Here is a 12,241-nt window from a genome sequence, read left to right as displayed (position 1 = left end):
TGTGCATTATAAAATGTGCTCCTTCTGATATACCCGTTTAATTTTGTCGAAGGCTGTTTGGTTGTGTAATTATTTATTCTCCATTCAGTCCGATTAGAATACATTTGTGGAAGTCAAAAAGTAAAAAAAAAAAGAAAACAGCAAAAAATCTTTGTTGAGTTGTGTTTTTCATGTCATATGTTGTATGTGTTTTTTTCCCTGATGGCATGAACACAAAACAAAAATGTTTTGCTCTAAATTGATTTTTTGTAAAACTAGTTTTTCAATACAGCAGTAGGATACTGTGCAAAACTATTTATTTGAATAAAGAAAAAAACTCATGTCCAGGGTGTGTTTCTTTATTTACTTGACATGCATTCTTGTACTGTCATCTTTCTCAAATACAGATTAAATCCCACATGATAAGCAGGTTTTACTTGATGTCTTCATCAGCATTTGTAAACAATAATAAATCCCTCCTCCTCTTGTTATTATCCTTCAGGTGGTCACTCCCTGCTCAGCTGTCATTTACATTCCTGCTTCTGTGCTGACAGCTGGTGTTTTGTGAAGCTTCTGTCTACCTATCAGGAATAAAAATTCAGCTTTCAGGTATGCATATTGTGAAGCAAACTAGTGAACAGATATTTCATATTTTATCTTTGTGGGTTTACATGTTTGTGTTTTATCCCGACTGTCACAAGTTCTCTCAGTATTGGTTTGTATTTTAATCTTTTCTCCTTCTGTAGGTCTGACAGCCTGAACCTGCATTCATCCATCGAGGAGCACCTGTTAAACTTGACGTGTTGACAGATTCAACTGAAAGCATTGTTGGAGACTATCCTGCACTACATTTTCTTCATCGATCTTTCAAGTAGAACTAGATCACACCATGTCCAATCCAACCGTCCAAAGCAACCATGAGACGTCCTACATGTCTCTAACGAAAGGCCTGAGAGAGCTGGACCTCCGTGGCCCCTATGTCCCCAGCGACCTGTTGCTGATCGGAGACCATGCCTTTCCTTTAGCCATGAACAGCAAAGGTCAGGTTCTGATGGCCGCATCTCTGTATGGTCGTGGGAGGATTGTTGTCCTGGGTCATGAGGGCTACCTGACTGCTTTTCCTGCTCTGGTGGAGAACGCCCTGATCTGGCTGCGGGGCGACGGATCAGACAACCCTTCTGTAGCCGTGCATCAAAACGTGAAGGTTGTCAGCGATAACCTGAGCAGCTCCACCTTCCAAGTAGAAGTGGTGGGGGCCTTTAATAGTAATCTGAAGTCTGGCGTGTACGTGACAGATGCATACAGTGTTGGTGCTGACCCAAAAGACTTGGTGGCCTTTCTAAAGGCTGGAGGAGGGGTGCTATTAGGAGGCCAGGCTTGGAGCTGGGCTGCGGATCACCCAAAGGAGAATACATTGCATTACTTTGATGGAAACAAGGTGTCTGGGGTTGCGGGGATCTACTTCTCTAAGAATCAGGGTGAGGCGGAGCACCTTCCAGTCTACCCACAGATCCCATCCTCCTGGATGGCTGTAGTGTGAGCATATACTCTATTTCTTCTGTTTTACTCTGAAAGTCAAGTTTTCCCTTTGAAACTAAAAGATCAGATCAAAACATTTTATTTTGTGTTTTGACTTTTAAGACAAACATTTTCCCTAACAGTGAGGCTGTGCTCTTAATTTATGTTTATAGATATAGGAGTTTAAAGTGAAATGTTTTTATAAATGTTTGCATCTTTTTTGGAATTTTGTTTTTTGAAAATATTAGTTTTCAAATGTAGGCAAAGCTATTGTTTTGAACATTTTTAAGTCTCAGCTGACAAATTGTAATGCAGTTGTGTATTAGTACACTGAGGTAATAGTATTTAACAAATCTGAGCCAGCAGCCCTTTACTCACTATTGAAGTGGACCTGTTCACTTCTGACACCTTTCTGAGTCTAATGATATAAAATATCTGATCCAATTCTTTGATTTTCAATGACTCTTCGTTCACTCGCTTCTGTTTTCAAATACAGAATAGGGAAGGATTTTGAGGATGACTTGCAGTTCTTACTCCATGGCGTTTCAGAGCTTGCCATCCCAAAGGGTTCTCTAGCTTCAGAGGTTCTGGTCCATGGCCCATTATCATTCCCGATTGCTACAGCGGGAGGTGGACCGGCATTCCTGGCCGGAGCTTACTATGGTCAAGGTCGGGTCATCGTTGCTGGACATGAAGGAGTTCTGAGTGCTGAGGTAAAGTCCACGAGAGACCTGAGTTAAAACTTTTCAAAATTTATCAGAACACATGGGTAAATTTTTCTCTTTCTCTTGTAACATCTGATTGTAAACCAGGAAAATGCTTCATTTTGGAAGAATGCCCTTCACTGGCTGGATGAAGGCCGCAGGGGCATTGTTGGCGTAGGACTGAAAAATGGCATTAAGATAGCTACTGACTCAGGTCTAGAAATGGAGAAAACAGGCTTCAAGAAAGACCTGAGTGTGTTTGTGTCTCCATCGAACCCCAAAGAGCACTGGGAAGAGATTCAGAACTTTGTAGCAGAGGGAGGAGGTCTTCTGATTGGTGGACATGCCTGGTACTGGGCACAGTCGCATGGTGGGAAAAACCCAATGACAGATTTTGGAGGTAATAAACCTGAATTAATTATTATAAAACTTCACGATGAATGCCAAGTATATTGTGGGGGTGGGTGAGGGGTGTGCGAGTGTATTTAAAAAAAACAAAAAAACAACTTTTTTCTATACAGTATTTTATAGGTAATTACATACTTACTTGAAATGTGCTTAACAGCATGGGGGAGTATGTCTCCTCTGCAAGCCTAGCCGAGTGTGTGTATATTACTGTTTGTGTCTCTGTGTTGTTCTGACCTGTTGGATGTCTTTCAGGGAACAAAATCCTGAACCGAATGGGGTTGAGCCTGTTGAAAACAACTATTAAAGCAGGTTCATACAAGGTTCCTGATCCCATCCAGGTCGTTAAAAATACCTACCATTTCCGGCACCTTTTGCACCAGTTTGCTAAGCATGTGACTGTTGACGAAAAACTCAGCAAACACGAGGAGGAATTTCTCAAAAAGCTGGGCAGCGATTGTTCCACCTACTTGAACATGAAGGCTCATGACTCCTGCCACTACTCTCAGGTGGTGGCAACCCTCACAGACATCTTAAAAAAGTCCGGCCTGCCACAGGTGAGCACAGAACAACACATTTAATATATGTACTTACAGTACATACAGATGATCAGTGGTATGATAGCATAACCTCTTATTTGTCTTATTTTGTACTGCCAAGGTAAGTGAGAAATGCCCTGTCAAAAGTCCAAAAGACCACCTACTTCTCAACATTGGGGCAGAGGTGTATAAGGTTTGCCCGGATCCAGATGTCCTACTGCCGTACCTCATCAAGGATAATCCACTGTTGGCAGTTGTCCACAATCAAAGGGTCAAGATGGACGTCAAGACTGCAGGTGTTGTTTTTGTAAATTACTATCCAATAATGCCACAAGTTCATGTGTGTATATATATATATATATATATATATATATGTGTATATATATATATATATATATATATGTTGGTGTGCTTTTGTATTTGTTTGTGTTTATCAGGAAGAGAGGAATGGATCAGCACAGGTCTCTACCTCTCTCCTGGCATGAAGACATATGTTGTCATACCAGCAGAGATCATCAACAAAGGATGGCAGGTACTTTATCTAAAATCCAATCATTGTGTTAGTTCGCACTAAATGATGACCTCATTAAGGTGTTAAAACAAAAATTGTATTTTATTGTTTTGATTTTGATACATACAAGAATATATACAGTAAGAAAACACTTTCTCTTTAGAGAATTGCGTTAGGGGACCCAGCAAGTTGATTCTACTTGAAAAACAGACAGGATGTTTACTCATTCAGAGAATCTGCAGTTTGCTGCTTAAAAAACATGCATCTCTAGTCTCTTATAGTTTCTAAAAGGTGTTACCTTGATAACAGAAATAGGCGGCACTTCTTTTGTTTGTAAACACCTGACTTTCTTGTAAACAAGAAAAATATGTAGAAATGATAGGTAGTGCGCCCCTCCTCCCGTTTTTTTAATTTGAATACTCTAAAGAGCTGATCCCCAAGGATCAGTGATTATAGGAATGCTCTCAAGATAGATATGTTTTCTGGAATTAAGAAGGTTTCTCAATCTAACTGGATTCAAATTGGACTTGTTTGCTTTTTTTAATTTTGAAGACATAACTCTGCCCCAGAAGGAGATTAAATGATGCTTCCAAAGCTTTAACCTGTATTTAATTCTACACACAGATTCAGATAGGCTGTCAAACAGATCATCTGAATGCTGCAGAGTTAAAGAGAGCTCCATGTGTCCACGTTCGCCTTCCTGTCACCTCTGAGATGATACAGGTGTGGAACCTGTGGGGAGGACTCATTTACCTTGTGGCCCCACCCAAAACACAGACACAAGGGTTGGAGGTTGTTGTGCAGATGGCTGTTCCTGCACCCTATTATAAATCAGGTAAGTGTGGTGATCGAAGAATGGGAGTCCCAATGAAGACTGTCCTGATGTAGTTAACAGGCATTAATTTACACATTTAACACTGACCTCAGGCATCAGGGCACAAAACAGTGGCCAAACAAAATTAAAGTAGTGATAACAAAGTCCTCACAAAGAGACATGATAAGAAAACGCATCTTTAAGGACGGTGCTGCTGAAACCTTTAACCAGATTTATTCTTCTACCTCCACTTTGCCCTGTAACACTGTAGATGAGCTGGTAGACAACTTTCATTCTAAAATCTCTGACATCATTGATTCAATTGCTCCAATTAAAGTGAAAGTCATTTCTGGGAAGAAAATGTCTCCATGGAGAAGTGCTCCACCAGTCAGAAGTGAAAAAAGGAGTGTCGAAAAGCTGAACGCAGGTGGAGAAAGACTGGACTCCAGGTTCACTATATTATCTATAAAGAGAGACTATACAGATATAACCTACAACTGAAAAATGCAAGGGAATCTTTCTTTTCTGAGATCATCAGCCAAAACATTAACAATGCTCGTGCATTATTTGCCACGGTGGACAGGTTAACAAACCCTCCTGTAACTGTAGCATCTGAACTCCACTCTTCCAGGGCCTGCAATGAATTTGCGAAATTCTTTACTGAAAAAACCCAAAAGATCAGAGAAGCAGTCAGCACATCCACATCAACTCCAGGACCAATGTTGTCTCCAACTAGAACTGATTTTGACAAGATTTCCCAATTTCACCAAATAAACTGCAAAATCTTAGAAGAAATCGTACAGCAACTAAGCTCTTCTTCCTGCTGTCTCGATCTTTTACCCACAGCTTTCCTTAATAAACAACAACGTAAGTTATCATAACTATGCAGATGACACACAGCTATACGTTATGATGTCACCAGGTGACCATGAACCCATTCAAGCGCTGGGTAAATGCTTAGAAGAAATCAATGCATGGATGGGCCTAAATTTTCTTCAGCTGAATCAAAACAAAACTGAAGTAATAATCTTTGGACCAAAGGAAGAGCGTTTAAAAGTTAGCACACAGCTTCAGTTATTACAGCTAGAAACCACCAGTCAGGCTCGAAACCTGGGTGTAGTGATGGACTCAGACCTGAACCTTCAGAGGCACATACAGATCCTTCTCAAAATATTAGCTTATTGTGATAAAGTTAATTATTTTCCATAATGTCATGATGAAAATTTAACATTCATATATTTTAGATTCATGGCACACTAATTGAAATATTTCAGGTCTTTTATTGTCTTAATACGGATGATTTTGGCATACAGCTCATGAAAACCCAAAATTCCTATCTCACAAAATTAGCATATCATTAAAAGGGTCTCTAAACGAGCTATGAACCTAATCATCTGAATCAACGAGTTAACTCTAAACACCTGCAAAAGATTCCTGAGGCCTTTAAAACTCCCAGCCTGGTTCATCACTCCAAACCCCAATCATGGGTAAGACTGCCGACCTGACTGCTGTCCAGAAGGCCACTATTGACACCCTCAAGCAAGAGGGTAAGACAAAGAAAGAAATTTCTGAACGAATAGGCTGTTCCCAGAGTGCTGTATCAAGGCACCTCAGTGGGAAGTCTGTGGGAAGGAAAAAGTGTGGCAGAAAACGCTGCACAACGAGAAGAGGTGACCGGACCCTGAGGAAGATTGTGGAGAAGGGCCGAGTCCAGACCCTGGGGGACCTGCGGAAGCAGTGGACTGAGTCTGGAGTAGAAACATCCAGAGCCCAGGCGTGTGCAGGAAATGGGCTGCAGGTGCCGCATTCCCCAGGTCAAGCCACTTTTGAACCAGAAACAGCGGCAGAAGCGCCTGACCTGGGCTACAGAGAAGCAGCACTGGACTGTTGCTCAGTGGTCCAAAGTTCCTTTTTCGGATGAAAGCAAATTCTGCATGTCATTCGGAAATCAAGGTGCCAGAGTCTGGAGGAAGACTGGGGAGAAGGAAATGCCAAAATGCCAGAAGTCCAGTGTCAAGTACCCACAGTCAGTGATGGTCTGGGGTGCCGTGTCAGCTGCTGGTGTTGGTCCACTGTGTTTTATCAAGGGCAGGGTCAATGCAGCTAGCTATCAGGAGATTTTGGAGCACTTCATGCTTCCATCTGCTGAAAAGCTTTATGGAGATGAAGATTTCATTTTTCAGCACGACCTGGCACCTGCTCACAGTGCCAAAACCACTGGTAAATGGTTTACTGACCATGGTATCACTGTGCTCAATTGGCCTGCCAACTCTCCTGACCTGAACCCCATAGAGAATCTGTGGGATATTGTGAAGAGAACGTTGAGAGACTCAAGACCCAACACTCTGGATGAGCTAAAGGCCGCTATCGAAGCATCCTGGGCCTCCATAAGACCTCAGCAGTGTCACAGGCTGATTGCCTCCATGCCACGCCACATTGAAGCAGTCATTTCTGCCAAAGGATTCCCAACCAAGTATTGAGTGCATAACTGTACATGATTATTTGAAGGTTGACGTTTTTTGTATTAAAAACACTTTTCTTTTATTGGTCGGATGAAATATGCTAATTTTGTGAAATAGGAATTTTGGGTTTTTCATGAGCTGTATGCCAAAATCATCCGTTTTAAGACAATAAAAGACCTGAAATATTTCAATTAGTGTGCAATGAATCTAAAATATATGAATGTTAAATTTTCATCATGACATTATGGAAAATAATTAACTTTATCACAATATGCTAATATTTTGAGAAGGACCTGTAGGTCGGCCTTCTATCACCTAAAGAACATCTCCAGGATTAAAGGACTAATGTCTCAGCAGGACCTTGAAAAACTAATGAATGCGTTCATCTTTAGTAGAATTTATTACTGCAACGGTGTCTTAACAGGTCTGCCTAAAAAGTCGATCAGACAGCTGCAGTTGATCCAGAACGCTGCTGCCCGCGTCCCCACTAGAACTAAGAAAGTGGAGCACATCACCCCGGTTCTAAAGTCCCTACACTGGCTCCCTGTAGCTCAGAGAATAGACTTTAAAATACTTCTGTTAGTCTATAAATAACTGAATGGCTTAGCACCAAAATACATATCCTGTACCGTCCCAATCACGTGATCTTTACTGAGGCTGTCTCGCGTCCCGCGGGATTCCCGTGGGAATCCCGAAAAAATGTCAGCCTCTACTCTGCGTACCCAAAACCAGAACCAAACATGGAGAAGCAGCTTTTAGTTCTTATGCTCCACTAATCTGGAATAAACTCCTAGAAAACTGTAAAAGCGCTGAAACCATAAGTTACTTTAAATCAAGATTAAAAACTTATTTGTTTAGAGTGGCCTTTGACTGTGCCATCTAGGCATGATTAGTTGCGTTTTCAGTCCAATTTTCCTTTCATTTTCTTGTCCATCATTCTATTCTCTTTATTTTATTTAACTTTTTTAAATTACTTCTGTTGTTTGATTTTATCATTTGATTTGTTTTTCTGTGTCTGTATCTGTGTTTATTTGCTTTGTGATTGTATTGTAATTGTATGTACAGCGCTTTGAGTGTCACGTTGCTGAAAAGCGCTATATAAATAAACTTACCTTACCTCAGCTTGAACGTTGGCTCCCACAAAAAAGATTTACAGTATCCTGTAAATTGTCCATTGAAAAAGAGGAAATCAGGAGAAATGTTGTTTAAGGGCATAAGTAAACTAAACGGCTGTTTAGAGTCCCCAAAACATTAGCGGCATCCCCTGAATGCTTACATTTTAATACAGACCATATATTTAAAATGTTTTGTATTTGTTTTTTGAGAATGAGAATATTATAAAATTTGATTTGATAGTTTTAGCATACATAAATTAAAAGGCTTTCATTTCTTAAAAATTGAAACTTAGGAGTTAAAGAATTGGGTTTGTTTGATTGATGTGTAAATAATAAACTTGTCCCCCTCTCATCTCATCTTAAGGTCAGTACAATCATATAGGCAGATTCGTAGTCAATTCCTAGTCAAATCTATCCTAGTCATTAAACAATGACCCTCCTTGAACCGCCACCTTAACATGGTGGAGGTGTTTGAGTACTCGAATGTTCCTAGAGGGTACAATGCCCCTGTATCATCTCAGAGGTGACAGGAAGGCGAACGTGGACACATGGAGCTCTCTTTAACTCTGCAGCATTCAGATGATCTGTTTGACAGCCTATCTGAATCTGTGTGTAGAATTAAATACAGGTTAAAGCTTTGGAAGCAAACTCTACTAGAGCTACCAGTCATTGTGCAACATAAACTGTGGGTTAGTCCATTCCTTGTCCCTCTGATCTTTAGGAAACCAATATTGTAGATTGTTTGTTGTAAAATCGTGTTGCAAAACATGTTTTCAACACACAGAATATTTTCGGCATCCAAGGCATGCCTCTTTTTCTATTTATTTTAACAAATCTTGTCCATTTTTCCTGACTGGATGGATCTTTGGAAAAAGTAAGAGTACCAACACTTTCCTTTTTTGGCAACACAACAATCTGTTGAAAAGAATGGGCAGTGGCTGTCTTCTGCTCCAGATTGCTCATTACCGCCCATGTGGAAGTGTAAATAGATTGCTCTCTTTGTACTCAGCAGTCATATTTTACCATTTCCTAGTCTAAATTTAACAAGAACACACCCTGAAGTTGGATTTCCAACTGGGAAAGATGACTCTCACCAAGCAGCCAACATTTATATCCAGTATGATTGCTGCACATATGAAATTCTTCTGGTTTCTTGAGTTGCAACAAGCACTTGAAATCAATACTGTTATGATTTGGGGTTGTTTGGTTTTGGGTTTTTTTAATATGTTTTTCACAGTTAAGGTTTTGAATCATTCTTCTGTTTATTATTAATATTATTATTATTATTGTTAGATTTTAAATCATGCTTCTGGTCATGCTTTAGTTTTGTCGTCATGTTCATGGTTTGTCAAGTTTGGTTTTCAGATCTGGTTATGCTTTAGTTTCCTGTTTTTCTAGTCTCTGTTTTGCTCCAGCCACGTTTTGTTCTCCTGTCAATTAACTTTATTCAGTTCACCTGCTCCAAGCTAATCTGGCTCCATTCTTCACCTGGTTCACGTTCCTTATATACACCTCCGTTCTGTTTATTCTTTGCGGAATCATTTTCAGATCATGCTCTTGTCCTGTTATTCATGCCAAGCCTGTCTAGCCAGCCTGTCTGTTTTTGCCTGTCCTGCCTGTCCGTTTATTGTTTTGGTTCCTGCCTCCTCCTTTGAATGTGTTTTTTGTTATTAAATCTTTTTTCACCTACCATCATGCTGCCTGCTAGTCTGCATTCTGGGTTGGTCCGTTGCTCAAGTCCTGACAAATACTAGCTCAGAGTTTTGAGACAGATGGAGTTCATTCTCGAGCTCAATCTTCTTTTTAAAAAAAATAGGGGATGCCAGTGTGTTTCTTCATTGCTTTCTTTTCATAGATCCTTCCATTTTCTTCTTTTTCAGGTGTAACAACTGAAGCTGATTGGTCGTTGTTGCGCATGGCTCCTTCACCTTGGGCAGAGTTGGAGTTTGACAACATCATCCTCACCGTACCGTCGGAGGCAGTTCGAAAGCTGGAGCACCCCAATGAGTTGGCGGCCCTTTGGAATGACATCATGAAGGCCATCGCTGACCTGGCTGCCAAACCCCACAAATTTCCACGTAAAGAGCGTTTTGTAGCAGATGTTCAAATTTCTCATGGTTGGTATTTCTTGGCTTTCATACAGCAATCTTTATCCTTATGAGTCTTCCAAACAGTGCTTCAGCACTGCATGCTTTTTTAAGGAGTTTATTTTCTATTCAGGTTGGATGCATGCAGGTTATCCTATTATGACACATAAGGCTTCTGCAGCAGCGTTGGTGAGCGTTACACATGCTACGACAAAAGGCATGTGGGGTGCCATCCACGAACTGGGACACAACCAACAGCGAGGCTGCTGGGAGTTCCCTTCACACACCACAGAGTGCACATGCAACCTGTGGTCAGTGTATGTGCATGAAGTGGTTTTTGGCATCAAAAGGGAAAAGGTAAAGGAAATCAGTAGCTTAAACAGTTAAATAGTATTTTATGAACCAAACTCCAAATACATATCTTCTTTTGTTAACACTTAATGTGTATTTCCAAAACCTACCACACAGTTGCCTGGCTTTATTGTCGTTATTGCAGGCTCATTCAGCAATGACTTTGGCAAGTCGAAACAAACGAGTCAAAGACTATATTAAAGGAGGCAGGAAGCTCAGCAGCTGGAGCGTGTGGGTGGCCCTGGAGACATACATGCAGGTAAAAGGATTATATCTGTAGATAAACTGTTCTTCAGTGTCACCAACAAATCAAAAACCCAGAAACAGCTTTTCATAGTTATTCATAATGTTAATGAAGTGATTCAGAATTGCTTTAAGTCCAAATATATCAGATGCAAATCTTTGCCAATCTTGATGGTTTTGTCTTTTTTACCTTTTGTTTGTGCTCGCAGCTCCAGGAGAAGTTTGGCTGGGATGCCATTAAGAAGGTGTTTGCTGCCTACCATGAGATGAACAGCTTCCCCAATGACAACAAAGGAAAGATGAATCTTTATGCCGAGACGTTCTCCCAGACTGTGGGAATGAACCTGACTGGATTCTTCAAAGCCTGGGGGTGGCCTATTGAACAGGCCACTGAGGAGAAACTATCCAGCCTGCCTGCCTGGACCGATCACCCGATGGTCTAGCATGACTGCCTGGCAGACAGCTGATCTTTATGATCACAGACATGATTATGATTAACAATTTCTTTAGATGAGCTATAATTTGGAGAAACAATTAATTATTTATTAATGCAATATTTTTATCATATTCCAGGGAAGAGAAGGACAATATAAAATATTGAGTAATGTAAAATTTAATCTTTATTTCTTAGAAGCCAAAATCAAACCTTGACTTATGATCTCAGGAGATATTTAGGTTTATAGTAACAAAGATTTCATACAAGGAAAGGGGGCATTTTAACTTACATACTTTGAGGAATACACACACAGGAAGACCAATCTTCCCATGGGACAAATGAATAAATTCAGTATTCATGTTCCTCATAAAGGATACTAGCACCTACTTTTACTTATGTCCATCAATATATTATGTTTTTTTACATATTACAGTCTGATGTGTTACTCATTGCTGGAAGAACTTTTTTTTGGTGTCTTTACTTTCCAACAATACAACACTGTATTGTATTGAAAACTAATAACATCACCAACTACAGGCTCCTCAATTCCTTTAACAGGCTTAATAGATTCCACATGGCAAAAATCAATAAAAAGATCATAAACAATATCTTGACTTTTGAATATAGCTGCTTCTTTTTTTTTTTACCTTCCTGTCATAGCCATCTGTTGGAATGCTAATTGAAACAGGCCTCAGGTGTGAGACCTGTTGAAAAATGTTATTTGTTCTGTAGGCAATAGAGAAAACGATGAGTTTGCAAAATGTGGTTTGCTTCCTGCTTTCTCTTAAGCCAGTTTGAGGGGAGATGACTCCTGATCATACCAGACTGCACAGATGCAACGCCCCTCAGTGACATTAATTGGTACTAAACCACCAGTAATGTCATACTTAGTTCCTATTACTGGAAAACACATTTCGTTTATTATATACACAAATAGTGCTACATCCACCAAGATAAAAAAGTAGAAAGAAAATGTGGCAAAACATTCATGTGTGTCACATTATGCTAGCATTATAACTAAAGTTCATCTCATCTCAGTAAGAGAGTGGTAAGGGAGGTAAAAAAAAATCTCCAAAA

General features: G+C 40.1%; 1 protein-coding gene across 1 annotated transcript; it reads left to right on the top strand.

The window, feature by feature from the left end:
• The first annotated feature begins 142 nt into the window (after positions 1-142).
• On the top strand, positions 143-11,772 carry LOC124884194 (TRPM8 channel-associated factor homolog). The gene is made up of 12 exons (XM_047391948.1): positions 143-588; positions 726-1,515; positions 1,994-2,210; positions 2,310-2,601; positions 2,862-3,163; positions 3,267-3,441; positions 3,583-3,677; positions 4,281-4,491; positions 9,928-10,164; positions 10,268-10,491; positions 10,631-10,744; positions 10,938-11,772. The coding sequence occupies exons 2-12, from the start codon at positions 869-871 to the stop codon at positions 11,169-11,171; spliced, it is 2,748 nt and encodes a 915-aa protein (XP_047247904.1). The 5' UTR covers positions 143-588; positions 726-868; the 3' UTR covers positions 11,172-11,772.
• The last annotated feature ends 469 nt before the right edge of the window (positions 11,773-12,241 follow it).

The sequence above is a fragment of the Girardinichthys multiradiatus genome, chromosome 18, assembly GCF_021462225.1.
Source record: "Girardinichthys multiradiatus isolate DD_20200921_A chromosome 18, DD_fGirMul_XY1, whole genome shotgun sequence".
Classification (NCBI taxonomy): Eukaryota; Metazoa; Chordata; class Actinopteri; order Cyprinodontiformes; family Goodeidae; genus Girardinichthys; species Girardinichthys multiradiatus.
Note: the sequence above shows the minus strand (reverse complement) of the source record. Positions and strands in the feature narration are given on the sequence as shown.

What these genes read in the sequence shown, in the direction of transcription:
- LOC124884194 (XM_047391948.1), top strand. Translation starts at nt 869, where the DNA reads ATGTCCAATCCAACCGTCCAAAGCAACCATGAGACGTCCTACATGTCT. An exon ending in TGCACCCTATTATAAATCAG is followed by an intron (nt 4,492 to 9,927) that starts GTAAGTGTGGTG and finishes CTTCTTTTTCAG; the next exon opens with GTGTAACAACTGAAGCTGAT. An exon ending in AGATGTTCAAATTTCTCATG is followed by an intron (nt 10,165 to 10,267) that starts GTTGGTATTTCT and finishes TTTTCTATTCAG; the next exon opens with GTTGGATGCATGCAGGTTAT.